This window comes from Haliotis cracherodii, unplaced genomic scaffold (genome assembly GCF_022045235.1).
Source record: "Haliotis cracherodii isolate W230 unplaced genomic scaffold, xgHalCrac1.p SCAF_13, whole genome shotgun sequence".
NCBI lineage: Eukaryota > Metazoa > Mollusca > Gastropoda > Lepetellida > Haliotidae > Haliotis > Haliotis cracherodii.
The window spans coordinates 17,428,707-17,445,731 of NW_027266268.1; the positions used below are offsets into that span (position 1 = coordinate 17,428,707).

Consider the following 17,025-nt stretch of genomic DNA (forward strand, 5'->3'; position numbering starts at 1 on the left):
GCTTTAACCTCTAGGCTACCCCATCGCCCCTATGCATGTAGTGTGACGCTAAACTGTGCTAAACTGCAACGCATACATGCATGGATTCTTTATTTTATTTAGAATCTTTTTAAAAAATGTACAAAATGGTACCGGTCTGGAAAAAAATATATATATAAAAATAATCATATGAGAATTTGAATGTTTTTCTTTCAGTAAAAATCTACTTATAGAAATTTAACCATAGACAAATTCGATGTTCACACTGTAATATCCTATGAGGATTCCTGGTTGAATAGATCCCCCGCAACGTAATGACAACATGAATCAAAGTGCCAAGTGGGCAGACTTGGTGACTTGGTCTATAGCGTGTCCTCATATCCTGGCGGCCTGGGACGTTGCGAGTGCTATCCAATCATCGGTTTGTCTGATCCAGCTCGGTTTTTTCAGACCGCCGTCTTACAGCTGGAATATTGCTGAGTGCGGAGTAAAACAACGAACATACAAACAAAACAATTTGCAGTTCGTGTTACTTGTCTGGAAATACATCATCGAGGTGAAGAAAAGTGATTTTGTTCAAGTGATCATTCGTAAATATAAGCTGTTCATAAATGTGGCTGTATATTTAATTACGGGAAGCATTATTAATGAAATAATTAGACTAAAATGAATAGCGAATGTGTACACACCATTCGTAACGGCACTTGTACATTAGCCGAAGTAATTGTCTTGCGTTTCTTCACACATACTGAATCGGGCGCATGAAGATATATTTTACGGGTGCTTCAAAATCGTTATTCCCCTTGCAGGTGTGTTTAGAAGCTTGCCGCTAGAGGGGGTACACTTGTAAACAAGGAAGCGGCGCGATATCAGGTGGTTATCAAATACGCTTTATTGTGCATACTTACGTGAGAAACCTTATCGACGTCTGTGTGGGAAATTTGAAATAATGGGGTGTTGTGGAAATAAAGATGACGAAGGGGAACCCACAGACGAAGAGATTGAAATGGTGGATTCAAAGGATTACGGTGAGTTGAAGCCCCGAACAGATTTTGTAAACATGATGGGACTATTCCCATTAATGCAAAATGTCAAAATAGGTGTGGTCAAGCGGCCTTGGTGTTGCTTCTGTTAGAGATGGACGAGAAATGCCGCGAAATGGTGCATTAATATGTGACCAACTGGGACATTTCCCGCACAGTTGTTGTGTGAATGTGAATGTTGTACAACAAGAGGAATGAAATTTGAAAGAAGCTGATAGGCCTATATGTAGGGCATGTCATTTCCACACCGAAAACACGGGAGTCTAAAAGTGAATCAAGTTTGATACAGTGTGCATGGAATTCTTAGCGGAAATTTAATAAACATCGTATAACAAGCCTTGTGTTTAATCAAAGCCACTCCCAATAGAACATGATACAAATACTACTTGTCCTACTTGGGGCTGATGCATGTGGATATGCACTGTTTACAAGCGTCTAATGGGGTGGGGGATGGTGAGGTGGGTAGTGTGTGGTATACATCAAATATAATGCAAGCTTTGTTTATCGTGGTTTGTAAACATGGTAAGAGAAGAATAGAATAATTGCACCTTGTTTTCATTAGAAGATAGAAAAAAATATTTATCCAAAAGTAATGAGCAAAACCAACACTTGACAGGAAATATTAAAAATTTGTATTTGCCATATTAGTGCCCTTCTCCAATAAATCAATAATTCTGTACCAGTCTGTATGTAATCTTTATAAGCATCCCTGGAGTCTACTAAGACCATACACCCGTGATGATCCGGGTTAGATTACTTAGAACATGTAGAATAGGTCTTCAGCAACCCATGCTTGTCGTAAAAGGCAACTATGCTTGTCGTAAGAGGAGACTAACGGGATGGGGTGGTCAGACTCGCTGACTTGGTTGATGCATGTCGATGCTCGTGATGTCGATCACTGGATTGTCTGGTCCAGACTGTTATTTACAGACCGCCGTCATATAGCTGGAATATTACTGTGGCATTAAACATTATATATAAATAAAACAATACACAAACAAACTAAGACCATAAATTAGTATGACACTCTGTGTGAATTAATTCCATGTGTATATTGATGACAGTACAGATTTGGTTTCACAAAACAGTAGACAACATACACCATGATATAATTGCCTAGTAAACTATTATTGTAACAGGTTTTGTTCTCTGTTTGAACTAATTTTGTTCACAACCGCTTGATCTGTAACAAATTTCACTTGCTTTTCATGGATGTATTGGGAGCGGTGGGGTAGCTTAGTGGTTAAAGTGTTCACTCGTCACGCCAAAGACCCCGTTTTGATTCCCCACATGGGTACAATGTGTGAAGCCCATTTCTGGTATCTCCTGTTGTGATATTGATGAAATATTGCTAAAAGCAGTGTAAAACCTTTCTCACTAATGGATTTATTAAGTGCCCCTGTCAGAAATTTCCTAATTACTGTAGCATGGCAAATAAGGTACGCCAGATTTGTACCTTGCTGTATTATGGCTGGAGAATAGATACAAGCAGGGATTGTCACATGACTAGTTCTAGTGAGCAGAAATAAAATAAGGAAGTGCATATTTCACATTATTTTGCTGTTTTCAGGTATTGGTAATAACTAACACAGTGAATGCTATTTTTGGTTCATTTGAACTAGTTTTGAGATAACACCCGTGTACCTTTTTGTGTAAATAACTGTCTTTTGTGCAAGTAATAATTGGGCATGGTGTTTTTCTGGTGAATGAATAAAATTTCCTTACAAGAGTTAATTTTCTGTTTATAATTGGTAATAATTATTTTGTCTCCCTTCTCATGAAAAAAACCATGAAGATCCGGGGAAGAATAGGTCATCAGCAACCCATGCTTGCCATAAAAGTCGACTATGCTTGTCGACTAACGGTATGGGGTGGTCAGGCTCGCTGACTTGGTTGATGCATGTCATTGCTCCCATTTGCGTGGATCGATGCTCATGACATTAATCACTGGATTGTCTGGTCCAGATTGATTATTTACAGACCGCCGTCATGTAGGTGGAATATTGCTGAGTGCGTTCGCGGGTTCGAATCCTGGTTTGCCCCAATTATGTTTCTAGGTTTATCAGCACCATACCCGTGCTCGTGGGTTTCACCAAAGTGGTAAACATCTGAGACCTGCACCATTTTGGGCTTTCCTCCCACAATAAGCTGACACGTCGTGATATAACAGGAATACCGTTAAACCCAACTCACTCACTCACTAATCAAAACAAGCAAAAGTAGAACGAGTCCCAATTATGTACATACTTTAACAAATGATAGCATAGGGTTATTCATAATTTTCTCTGTACCAGCTGGTTACGAGTCTATATAGAGGATTCTTACCTTTAATACGCCTATTATACAAGTACGATAAAATCATACAATTGGAAACGTGCTTTAGCAAACCAGAAACGCATAAGTATTTATAGGGTGGCATAATCCAGCGATAGAGACTAACAGTTTTTGTCCACTAGTCCTTGTTATGATAACATATAGCAAAACCCTTAAAATGAGCGAGTTTCAGCTAGTCCTTGTAATACCTTAAAGGGGCACTGATCTAACGCAATTCCCCGGACTGGTTGTTGCCTTTGTTATTGTTTTTTTCCCCGTGAGTACCCGGATGATACGCAACGCAACTTAGCCTGACCAGAGACTGGGCTACCGTCTGCAAGGACAGCTAAATAAACTTGGAGGCTGGAGGCAATATTTGTTTTACGCATTTTTGCTTAAACACTGATTGGTTAACTGTGATCTATAAAGACTCCTACAAAGGGCGCATGTTAAATAATTTCTTCAGCCTAAACAAACAGACAAAAAGAACGGCGGAGCTCATCGGATGTCGTCATTTGGAAATACCCCAGATAAGACGGTTATAGTTTAATACTTAAAAAAAGTATCCATGCAGTGAAAGCATTTTCGGATTTTGGATTGCGTCGATAATACGATTACTACTCCCTTGTTGTCATCCACGTTTTTTCGTATAACCCTACACTTGTGTATTTGTCGTCATTCACTTGATGCTCAGTTAATGAATTTATTACTGGTACAATTAGTGGTAGCGCCACTTGGACTACCTGACAAAGGTTCCCATTTGGCATTTATTGTGTCTGGGGTAATTATTCAATCTAAATCCAGGTTTGAAGTGAGGTGAAATGTGTGTTATGTAATATGCACGTGGCAGCCCAGCAAGAGATGAATGATCAGTTGATTTACTTTTTTGTGTAAATCAACGGATCGTTCCTAGCCATCAAAGGATTAACAGAAATACGTTGATTGATTAATCACTGTTATCTTGCACCAGTGGATATGTCAAAAGTGAGTATTTACATGTCTAGGTTTACTAAAACAAAGGGAATACACTCATATCATGGCGTGAAGTGCCGATGTAAAAACAACATACTTTGTTCAAAGGGTTAACTGATAATACGTTGATTGATTGGTCATTGTTATCTATCACTCAATGGATTTTTTAGGAACCGTGGACGTTATGAAAATAGTTGTCACGTGGGCTTTCTCAGCCGACCCTTGAGACTTGACACCTATGTGAAACACCTGAAACAATCCAAGTGATCAGTTGAGAAACGAACACGGGTTATAATATCCCGAAACGATATATATCTTTTACAATATTTGATTGTTACAGAGACACGTGACATCGAATAAGTTTCTTTGTACAGCTGCAGACGAGTGGGATAGTGTTCCTTTGTGTGGATATTCACGGATACATTCCTCGAACAAGGAAGCTGCCTAAAATTTATACACATAAATTTGGTAGGTTGTAATTATGGTATTTGCATTTTGTTTTCCTTCATTTGAACCGATTCGTTCTTGTTTCTCTACGTCTTGGTTGGGAAATTCTACAATGCGCGATAGACGTTGTTTTCACAGGTCTTTTCCTTTGTAAGCGTGTATATATTATCGTCAATTTGTAAAATGTGATTCTCTCAGGCAATTTATAAAATGTATAAATATTTCAGTCATTTTGACTACAAAATCTGTCCAGATTGATTATGACGATCAAAAGGGCCTACAGACATCACAACAGATTGTTATGTAGGATTAGAAGCCAAACAACATAGAAATGTACTTTTCAACGTAACATTTTCAGTCTCTTGGTGATGAAATTAAACATCAAAATGTTTGGAATTCGTTATCATAATAATACAGATGGAAATGTTTTTCAGTCACTTTGTAAAATAACTGAATATTTAGACGTTTGATAAATTTGTTACACATTTTGACAGTAAAAAAAATATACACACTATAAAAAAAAGCAATGCTCAGGTGAAATATATCAAAACTTCGTCACCATTACAGATGCTACCCACAAAGATACCTACATTTCTTTATTATCTCGAAAACTGTATTTCATTTTGTTGATCAATGTGACCATACGCCCTTATTACTACCCATAAAAGTGACTAATGCGCTTACGAATGGCGCAGCAGAGGTCGCGAACTAGTCTAGATTTCTGCTATACATCCGGGTACTCACTGGGAAAAAACAATAACAAAGGCAACAACCAGTCCCGGGGAATTGCGTTAGATCAGTGCCCCTTTAACTATTTGGCTGTTTGGCAAAAACTACAGGACTAGTTCCAATTTCTAACGCTGCATAATCTGTTCTCCTTTATATTTCAGTGCCTCTTTACATTAATATGTTGCATAATTTCTGTTTTGTACTAATATTTTATAGTATGTAGGGAATTATCTCACCTAACATGCCTAAATCCAATTTAGGGAAGTGTTTATTATTAATCTGTGTGGTATCATGATGAGGTGTCTGTCTAGACATGATGAGGTGTCTGTCTAGACATGATGCCATCGATGTGTGCTTGGGCTGAATTCCAGGGAAGAATGGCCCCTATGTTATCTAGAATGCTTGCCGGGGCGGTCGGGTAGCCTGGTTGTTAAAGCATTCGCTCGTCACTCCGAAGACCCGGGTTCGATTCCCGACATGGGTACAATATGTGAAGCCCATTTCTGGTGTCCCCGCTGTGATATTGCTGGAATATTCCTAAAAGCGGCATAAAACCATACTCACTCACTCACTAGAATGCTTGCCTTGAGACCGACGGAAGTGGTGTTGGTATAGGGCTGGGATGGGTAACTTGGGTATTCGGGCCAGGTGGGTACTGAGTAGGATCTGGGTACCCACATGACTTCCCAGACCCGTGATTAGTCACATGATATATTGTTTAATGATAAAAATTATCTTGAACTCCATGGTTACACTACAAGTCGATAATGCTGGAAGTTCTTTCTGATGCTGCACGCCTTGCGTCTGACTTTTATATATTTGAATAAAAATAGAGCTTCAGTCGACTACAGTGTATTGGTGACCAGATTGTTTTATACATGTATCCTTGTATCTAAATATATTTTGCCAGAGCTCCATTCAAACTATGCTCAATTGGACATTTTGTACTAACCTCTTGAGACCTACAGTAGGTACCCGGGTAGGGTCGGGTAAAGGGGCTTTGGTACCAGGGTAGTACATTTGGACAGCCCTCGGTGACCTTCTGGTGTGTTGTCGGCCATCTTTCTGAGGCAAGAGTTTCCACTAGCCTATATCAAAGCCTAATTTTGCTTTGGCTCAGCAAAATGGTCTGGTAGAGTGATAGAAAACTAACAGTTTTAGTCCACTTGTCTTTATAATGATAACATATTGTGAAACGCTCAAAATGGCATATTTCTTCTAGTCTCTATGATACCTTAGCTGTTGGGCTTTTTCGTAAGGACTACATGACTTATGGCAATTTCTTATGCTGCTGGTAGCAATTTAATCAGACTTGTAGTTATTTTTCATGCTACTTGCTACCACTTCCTATTCTATATCCATGCTAAACTTCATGGCAGCAGTGGTTAAGTGGATAGATTGTTTACCAGGAGTACGAAAGGTTCATGGTTCAGTCCCTGGTGTCGTACCAAAATATGTCAAATATGGCACTAGTTGTTACCCTGCCTAGAGCTCGGCATTAAGGGATAAAACAAGGACTGGTTGACTTGGAATCAGTATGCTGTGTCGGAGTGGGGTATTCATGTCAAACTGCAGCGTGGTAGTTTGACAGCACTATAAAACATGCATTGTCTGGACCAATACAAGCAGCAAAACAAATTCAGGCATGCACATCGCTATATAAGTGCAATAACATTGAATGCGACATAAAGCCACATTTCACCACACTTCACCATAAACCAGCAGTAGCTTATGTGATAGACTCTGCCACATGTGATCAATATGTTCATACACTACACACAGCCATGAGAGCATGCTGACCTCAGCCTTGTAAATAGAGCATGACACTGGGTGCAGTGAAATGAACTGGATTAGCACAGATGAGTCTTTTCTATTCAATTAGGCCACACTTTTTTAATTTTATGTTTCACGGATTTATTTGGGCTTTGCCACACAGTTGAAATAAAAATAAATAGCTTTTTCATTTATTTATTTATTTATTTATTTATTTATTTATTTATTTATTTATTTATTTATTTATTTATTTATTTATTTATTTATTTATTTATTTATTTAATCATGTTTATTTTTTTATTTGAAAGTCATTCTGCCATGGAGTTAAAACTGCAGCTAGCTTTTTGAATCACTGACAGTGATGTAGACATGGATTACATATATAACTTTATGTATTTTATTCATATTGTAAGAGGGTCTATACTACTAGAAGGAAACATAATAAAATAAATATTTTTATCTTTAATTTATTTTTTGAACTGGCTTCTTTTTAGTAGGGGCAGTGTGCCCATGAAATGAAAAATAAATGGTTTAATGGTTAAACCATGAAAACTGACCCGAAAATCTATGCTGGTCGTTAGCAGGTAGTAAGAGGAGACTGAATGGCTTGGTTGGTGAGACCCTGTGAGGTGGTTGACAACGTGTCATTGTGCCCAAGCAACTTGGGATGTTGCTCATACTATCAATCACTGGTTTGATTATTTATAAGTCATCATCATCATGATCATAGTGTTCTGCCCAGAAACTGAACAAGTGGGGTCACTGGGACCCTTTCCTCATAAATACATGGGGTCATTTTCAAAAGTTAGCTGACACACTCTGAGTGATCATATATTACTAAAAAACCCATGGTATGTAGGTTATTGATGCAGAATTGCTGTCCACAAGTAACATTATCAATACACAGAATTTTAGCAGGGCAACTTTCTCAGATATTATGTATTGCAGCAACAATGGCTGATGTCATATATAATTAGCCTCAACAGCTTGTTTGTTATCACTGCCGTCAGCATGTCTCTCGTTCTAAAATTAGAGTGTAGCTTTGTCATTAAATTAAATTTCACATGATTTATATGAAGCTGACATGTCAAAGTATTTCTTTCTGAGTTAAGCTGCAACCACCTGCAGTCATGAAATCAGGTTGGTTAAACATTTCTACCTTTCTCAGTTTTCCTGAGTTGGTTACCATGGTCACTCAGGTGAGCCATGCAACACATTCCTGTTATCACTAACATAACATGTGGTTGACGATTGTGCGATACTGAGGTAATTTGACAGTTTGAAGCAGAAACGTCTTTGGCATTAACAGAACTATGACTACCATATTTGACAAATGTGTATACTCGATTCTGATTGGACCATTTGTGACTTTCAGCCAATGAAAGGCACTGATAGTAAATTGAGACGCATAAGGCAACGAAAATCATGATGATTAAATTCAATAATACTAATAGAAGCAGCAGTGATGAAACTGTTTTTGAGACAGTGACTCCCATATTATATAAAATATGCCATCTAAATAAATGCGCCCCTTGTTCCTTTCCGTGTAAAGATCATGTGCCAATCAATAAAATATTGCGACAATCCCTCAGCATGACACTGTGATCATATTTCTGGAATATTATGGAGTGTGGCGTTAAATAACAAACAAATAAACAAATGTGTTGAGTTATTTTATGACATACTTTGGTTTTCTGAAGGGCTGTTTACGTTTCTTTCTATGTTATTTTCGTGTTATGCTTATGATTATCATGATTATGGTTATATGAGAATTAGAATTTAAAATTGTTTTATGTCAAACCGATTTGATATCATAGTTGACAGATAATATACAGCTTTTACTTGAAACTTGTAGACGGAAGTCAACAGCAGGTCAGCCTGTTCAGACTGATACATTACTGTTACATACATTCAATCTAATAATAAGCACATCTGAATATTGCCTTTATTACTAGGGGTGTCACGATAAATGGAAATATTGCTATATTGCTATTGGTAAGCACTTAAAGTCAATGAATCAATTGTTAAATCAGTTTCTGATCAATAGTATCAATTTCAGTTAAGAATATCGATAGTTTTGATTGTATTTACCATATCAATAAAATATTTGATCATGAGTGGTAGTAATTTACACATGGTAATGTGGAAGTTTCTTTTTCTTAAATTATTAGGGTAAAACAAATCAGTCGTATCTCAAACTTTACTTTTTATTTGTTGTTATGGTTATCACATTCAAAGGAAATTTCAGTTACAAGGTTTAATTCAACTCTAAAATCCATCTAAAATGGTACACAGAAAACTATTGATATTTATCACAATAGTTTCTTTCAATATCAATAGTTATTGCAATAGTTGCTTGCAATATTAATAGTTATCACAATAGTTTCTTTCAATATCAATAGTTATCGCAATAGTGATTTCCAGACCAGTAGTCATGATAGTCACCCCTATTTATTACTATTGTTCATGGTTGGACTACACTATTTTTCAAAAGGTTAAAAGCAATATCTGAAATGAATACGATGCTATTTTATTAAATATTTAAAAAAAATAAAACGCATCTGGCTGTGACATTTGTGATGCTTGGTAGCTTTCTAGAGTATATATAGTAAGCCCTGCGGCTAAAGACAGCTAGGTCGAAAGTTAGTGTCAGCATGAAAAGTTCAATGATAATGGCTTACAGGTGTACACAGGTAGAAGTGTAAGGTTAAGGAGGAGAATCGACAGTCAGACGGGGCACTAGTGTTTACTCAGGTGCACTGCATGGCTACAGAGGAAAGGCCAACGTGAATCCTTGAATCTTGTAGAGTGAATGTTGTTATTTTCTGCATCCAGGCTTCCTGCTTTATGGCATCTGTTTGTCAATCAAGACAGCCGGTTCAAATCTTAGAAAAATGCTTCCAAAAAAACGCTAAAACTCAATATTTTGACATATTTGGACTTTGATTGTTGTTAAAGGTCCCAAACATGCAAATGTTGAAATTACAGTGTCCGATTTTCATTTATATGATAAAAGTCTGATAACATTCATGATGAATGTTAAAATCTTTCCTCATTTCTTTGGTTATGGATATTCCGTGGGACAAAAGTCCGCTTATCGTACCTTACCCTTTAGATTGTGAAATACAATGGACTTTCCTGGCAAATCCAAAAGATCTACTTTTCCAGAATTCAGCGTACCCAGTTCAGGTAATTTGAATCAATACATACAAGGCATCATTCAGTCATTGCTAAAATCTTTTAAGACTACTACCCCAAAGTTGCAGCCTTTGAAATAGTGCTCGTGCGCTAGCCCCAGACTTCTGAATTGGTCTGAGGACACATTATCATGATTATGTATCCAAGGATGGTTACCAGTCCACATTGACTACAGCATTTTGGGGCTATTATTTTGAACCAATTGTCAGTGCTTCAAATTGGTTACTTTTGGGAACTGAGTAAACATATACGGAGAGTAAACATTTCTGTGTTGCTGAAGCAGGACTAACTACAAACTCTGAGGACTCATGACATACGGTGGCCTCTTGATTATGACAGGTATTCAACGAGATGGATTTCTGAGTCTGACTATATTGCCATAACATTCAGTAGGTCTCTCTATAAAAGGTGACTATGCTTGCCGTAAAAGGTGACTATGCTTGTCGTTAAAGGCGACTAACGAGATCAGGTGGTCAGTCTCGCTGACTTGGTTGATGCATGTCACCGATCCCAATTGTGCGGATCGATGCTCATGATATAAATCACTGGATTGTCTGGTCCAGACTCGATTATTTACAGACCGCCATCATATAGCTGGAATATTGCTGAGTGCGGTGTTAAACAACAAACCAAACCAAAACCAGTTAGGTCTCATTATATGAGCTGATCTTAATCGATCGAGAGACTCAGACTTCAGACTCGTGGCCTTAAGTAACAGATTGCATGCAAGTTAATTAATACTACTGTTGTTTGATATTATATACACACAGCCATGAGGCGAAATAAAAGTAGACCTGCTTAATAATTGCACAGGCTTATGAACATGATTATGAACAATTTATATATAGATGTATATTACATAATTATTATTGCCTTTGAATTTCCCTAATGCCAGGCAACAGAGTAATCATATTAACAGTGAGTTGTTTTTAGGAAAACACTGTTTATTGTTATCATGGACGTTCTCTAAACAGCACTAATCATGCTAATAGGTGCTATTTGCTCTTTGATTGGAATGAGGCATGGATATGTATCATTCCACTGGGAATAGTGGTGGGAGGGGGGTGGGGGGTGGGGGGGGGGGGGAGTCGCATTGATAATAAGTCACATTTTTGGCTAGGGGTCAGCAGTCATCTTAATCTTAATTTGGTGATGCATTAATTTCCAATTTGATGTATGTGTTATGGTGAATTGTCACAAGATAGTGCTGTGATTTCCTGTCAGTTAACATGGTTAAACAATCAAATTATCTATTTGTAAAGTGACTCTCGGAACCTCACTTGAGCCGGGGTATATGTAAATTGGTTCTTCAGCAAGTAGTAATTTGGAATATTAGGATTTGATCGAACCCAACAAAAGTTGTTGTTTTTTCTAATCATCCTCACCCTCTGAACATCCGGGTTAGAAATTAGAATAGGTCTTCAGCAACCCATGCTTGTCGTTAGAGGTGGTCAGGCTCACAGACTTGATGCATGTCATCGCATCCCAATTGCATAGATCGATGCTTATGATGTCAGTCACTGGATTGTCTGGTCCAGACTTGATTATTTACAGACCGCCGTCATATAGCTGGAATATTGCTGAGTGCTGCAGTAAACAACAAACAAACAAATATAATCATTCTCAGCAGTGTCTACTATAATACTTGTGTTTACCATTTCTGGTGTCCCCTGCTGTGATATTGCCGGAATATTGCTAAAAGCGGCGTAAAACCGTACTCACTCACTCACTTGTGTTTACAATCACTGATTAGTGTACTACTGATGTGGCAAGTTCGGGTAAACAGGCCTGCATTCGGGGTAAACAGGCCTGGGTTCGGGGTAAACAGGCCTGCGTTCAGGGTTAACAGGCCTGCGTTCGGGGTTAACAGGCCTGGGTTCGGGGTTAACAGGCCTGCGTTCGGGGTTAACAGGCCTGGGTTCAGGGTAAACAGGCCTGCGTTCAGGGTTAACAGGCCTGCGTTCGGGGTAAACAGGCCTGGGTTCGGGGTTAACAGGCCTGCGTACGGGGTTAACAGGCCTGCGTTCGGGGTTAACAGGCCTGCGTTCGGGGTAAACAGGCCTGGGTTCGGGGTTAACAGGCCTGCGTTCAGGGTTAACAGGCCGTCGTTCGGGGTTAACAGGCCTGGGTTGGGGGTTAACAGGCCTGCGTTCGGGGTTAACAGGCCTGCGTTCAGGGTTAACAGGCCTGCGTTCAGGGTTAACAGGCCTGCGTTTGGGGTTAACAGGCCTGCGTTCAGGGTAAACAGGCCTGCGTCCGGGGTAAACAGGCCTGCGTTCAGGGTAAACAGGCCTGCGTTCAGGTTTAACAGGCCTGCGTTCGGGGTAAACAGGCCTGCGTTTGGGATAAGCAGGCCTGCGTTCAGGGTAAACAGGCCTGCGTTCAGGTTTAACAGGCCTGTGTTCGGGGTTAACAGGCCTGCGTTCAGGTTTAACAGGCCTGCGTTCAGGTTTAACAGGCCTGCGTTTGGGGTAAGCAGGCCTGCGTTCAAGGTAAACAGGCCTGCGTTCCGGTTTAACAGGCCTGTGTTCGGGGTTAACAGGCCTGCGTTCAGGGTTAACAGGCCTGCGTTTGGGGTAAACAGGCCTGCGTTCAGGTTAAACAGGCCTGGGTTCAGGGTAAACAGGCCTGCGTTCGGGGGTAAACAGGCCTGCGTTCGGGGGTAAACAGGCCTGGGTTCGGGGTAAACAGGCCTGGGTTGGGGTAAGCAGGCCTGCGTTCGGGGTAAACAGGCCTGCGTTCGGGGTAAACAGGCCTGGGTTCGGGGTAAACAGGCCTGGGTTGGGGTAAGCAGGCCTGCGTTCGGGGTAAACAGGCCTGTGTTCGGGGTAAACAGGCCTGCGTTCGGGGTAAACAGGCCTGGGTTTGGGGTAAGCAGGCCTGCTTTCGGGGTAAACAGGCCTGCGTTCAGTGACATCCTGACCTACAGCGTAAACAAATTAAATACTGAGAAGGCTGTGGTTAGATCTGAATCATGGATGTTTGTTGATTGTTGAAGATGTTTATAAGAATATGATCCAAACCTTTACACTTTGACGTTGGGTTAATGGCTATGTCAATAAATGGCTTTGTCAATATTGATATTTCTTATTTTCTCTTCAGCTTTGTCCATATTGTCAGAGATATGTCAATATTAATGTGGCATTGATGTCCCTTGTTATGACGCCTCTGTGTGTTATGCATAAATGTGTTAGGTGTCAATAATTCTTTTGTTAATGTATCAAGTAGTGCTGAAAGGTCACACATTCGACTGTTGATTTTCATAACCTGAATAAGAGTTGAAGTTATTCTTACATACCTCGGTGAGTGAGAAGCCAATTGAGACAACTGGTATGAAACGTGAGATCGAATTCTCGGTCCCCGTTTGGCTAATCCATGGGGATGACCTAAGGTCTAATTAAGACAGACTTCTTGTCTGATTGTCTGTCACTGTTAGACACGGTGGCCCAGTCGTCTAAGGCGCCGCAATTCGCTGTGCAGAGTTGCGTCCCTTGAACACGCCAGAAACCTATGATTGTGGGTTCGAATCCTGGTTCGCGCCGATTATGTTTCTAGGTTTGTCAGCACCGTGCTCGTGGGTTTCACCGAAGTGGTAAACGTCTTAGACCTGCATCACTTCGGGCTTTCCTCCCACATTAAGCTGACATGCCGCGATATAACTGGAATATTGTTAAAAGCAGCTTTAAACCCAACTCACTCACTCACTCACTCACTGTCAGACACCATTTATCTTACAACTTGTTTCAAAACGAATATGATCCTGCCTGTGAGATATCTTTTGAAACAACTTGTAAGTTAAATGGTATCTGAAAGACACTCGTGTAGTAATCTCTTTTGCCATGTCATGACCTGTGACTTTCAATGACGATCCTACACAGCCTGCCCCAAGAACCCTGTCTCCACCCCACACCCACCCAGCCCACAACTCCCCCACCCCAAAAGGCCCCCAACCCAAAAGGCCCCCACCCAAGAAGGCCCCCACCAACACCCCCACAAACATAGGCTCTGTCCATAAAGTAGAAATCGGATCTCTAAGACTGTGATATGTTAGTGATTAATAATTACCATTTCCTGCAAATGTGCCCATAACTATGTATGACTAAAATCTGGATTCGATAAGGTAGTGAGTTGCCACTGTGCCAGCATTAAACAGAACAGACACTGGGCCTGTAATAGATGCTGAGTTAAACTAAGAGATGGTCAGGCGTCTAATAGAGGAAATATGGTATGCATGTTTTGAGTAAAATACTGCAGTGGCTGAAAAAATTATCTAGAGCCCTGTTTATACCAAAGTTAAAGTGTGTGGATTGCATACTTGTATGTAGAACTAACCTTGGGAATCATCTATGTACCCTGGGCCCTTAATACATTAAAGACGGTAAAGATATATGCAATGACAGAGTTCACTGTGCATGCACTTTGTCAATAACAGGAAATAGGTGAGATGTCAATCATGTCAGTGTTGTAGATTTCAGTGAACATTGACAGCTACAGAGACAACACTCAGTCATCAGTCCAAATACTGTCTTGCAAAATATACCATATTTCCTCTTTTAGCTGTCTCTACTCCAATACACACACGCCTCTAATTGATGATGGGTAATTCACGCAGTCCCAAAAATAGAAGCCAGGTCTGTGATGCTGTGAAATGTTGGTGATTAATAATGATGATTAATAATGTATCAATGACTGTAGAATTTGGGATTCGGTAAGGTTGCGACTGTGCTAGCATAAAACATATTTAACAACAAACTAAATATGTGATAATTAGCTCCTTAATCATGTTATTACCACTGTGTTTCAGTACTAACATTTATTTTCAGAAATTACAATTCTTACAGATTTATCATGTTTATACATGTATAAATATATTAATCTAATCTGATATGTATTATGCAGATTTATGTATCCATATAATGAAAAGAGTGTAGAGTACTTGTCTATATACATGATATAGGCAGTAAGTTATATATGCAGGTTAATTATAGTATACAGGGCGGTCGGGTAGCCTAGTGGTTAAAGCATTCGCTCCTCACGCCGAAGACCCGGGTTTGATTCCCGACATGGGTACAATGTGTGAAGCCCATTAGTGGTGTCCCCCGCCGTTATATTGCTGGACTATTGCTAAAAGGGACGTAGAACCTCACTCACTCACTAATTATTGTATACACTTGTCTAATCATGCTAATAGAGAAGACATGAAGTGTGCAAGTATTGTACAGTATATGATTTGACTTCATTGTTTATATATATATATATCATGTAAGGCGACACTTTTTTTATTTCTTGGTTTACGGATTTCAAACTCATTTCAAACGTGAGGCAGGCCAATTAAAAAAAAAAAAAAAAAAAGCCTCTCACATTTTTTTTACCTGAATTTTGTCCTAAAAAGTTAGGTAGGTATGAAAAAAAATATCCTGGCGTAATAAAAGTAAAATAACTCAATTTTTCAAGAACATTTTATTATATCCCTTGCACTCAGCTTGTGCAGGGATGACAACATAACAATATTCATGTCATGGGTGGAAATGCATGAAAGACGCTGCTATTTTGGCAGCAAATGCATGGGCAACGTTTAACTCTTTCAACACCAGCCAACCAGAAGATTACTGCTGTGACACCAAGTTCCCAGAGACTGTTGTGTGATAAATGAAACCAACATTTATCAATGAATTATCTGCTGAAATTAACATCTTTGCTACTACATGTTTGGCCATACACTATTTGAAAGGTCTAATTAATCCTATTGTTTATAAATATGAAAGTTATGTGTATTTCATTATTTAAATACTTCATGAACAACTAAATAAAGTTCGTTTTGAATAAATAATAATGTAAGCTAAACCATTCATAACGTCCAAATTTAGCGCAAATCTAACGATTTTTTCGGCAAATATAAGAATTCATAAAATCCACTTACCTATTTCTTTTTAATTTTCATTTGTTTACGTTGAACATTATTTTAAAAAGAATTACAAATAATATCTGTCATCACCCATTTCCCGATGATAGTGGCTGTCCGCTAACTAACATGAGGAAATACCTCGGTTTTCAAAGCTTCGTATGAATAACACATACGTCCTGCCATGTCAGTATACATTAAAAAAACTTATATTGTTTCACCGACAAAATCTGCTACAAGGTTCGTGATTAGTCAAATTTAAGCACGTGACCTTAAGGCAGCTAATCAAATTACAGCAAAGATAATTTTCAGTCTTTGGCGAAAGGTTTGTGTTAAATCATGTTATCCTGAACGTTTTAGCATGAAATCGCGATCTATATTAAAAATATGGAACTTTATGGATGCATAGAGCTAAGTTACGAGCTGTGACAAAGATTTCTTATGCATATATTTTGGCATTAAGACATCGTGTCCGAGCCGAGAAATCCAGGCGACGAAAGCCGAGATGTCATTTGACTTACGATATGCGATCGCACGAAAAGTTGGAAATAATAACTAAGATGTCAGTTTGGCAACTTTTATAGATACATTTTTGATGATTTTATTACATTGTAATTAAAGACGTTTCAGCCCATGAGGACCCGTTGTCGAAGTATGTCCGAGAATTTT

The 17,025-nt window shown here is 39.1% G+C and overlaps 1 protein-coding gene across 1 annotated transcript in view; it reads left to right on the forward strand.

Annotated features, from left to right (window-relative positions):
• Window positions 1-831: 831 nt before the first annotated feature.
• LOC139459689 (choline transporter-like protein 2) overlaps window positions 832-17,025 on the forward strand; it is a 73,729-nt gene continuing 57,535 nt past the window's right edge. The window contains exon 1 of the mRNA XM_071241310.1: window positions 832-1,007. Within this exon, the coding sequence (XP_071097411.1) occupies window positions 929-1,007 (79 nt within the window). The 5' untranslated portion in view covers window positions 832-928. The remainder of the gene's footprint in view (window positions 1,008-17,025) is intronic.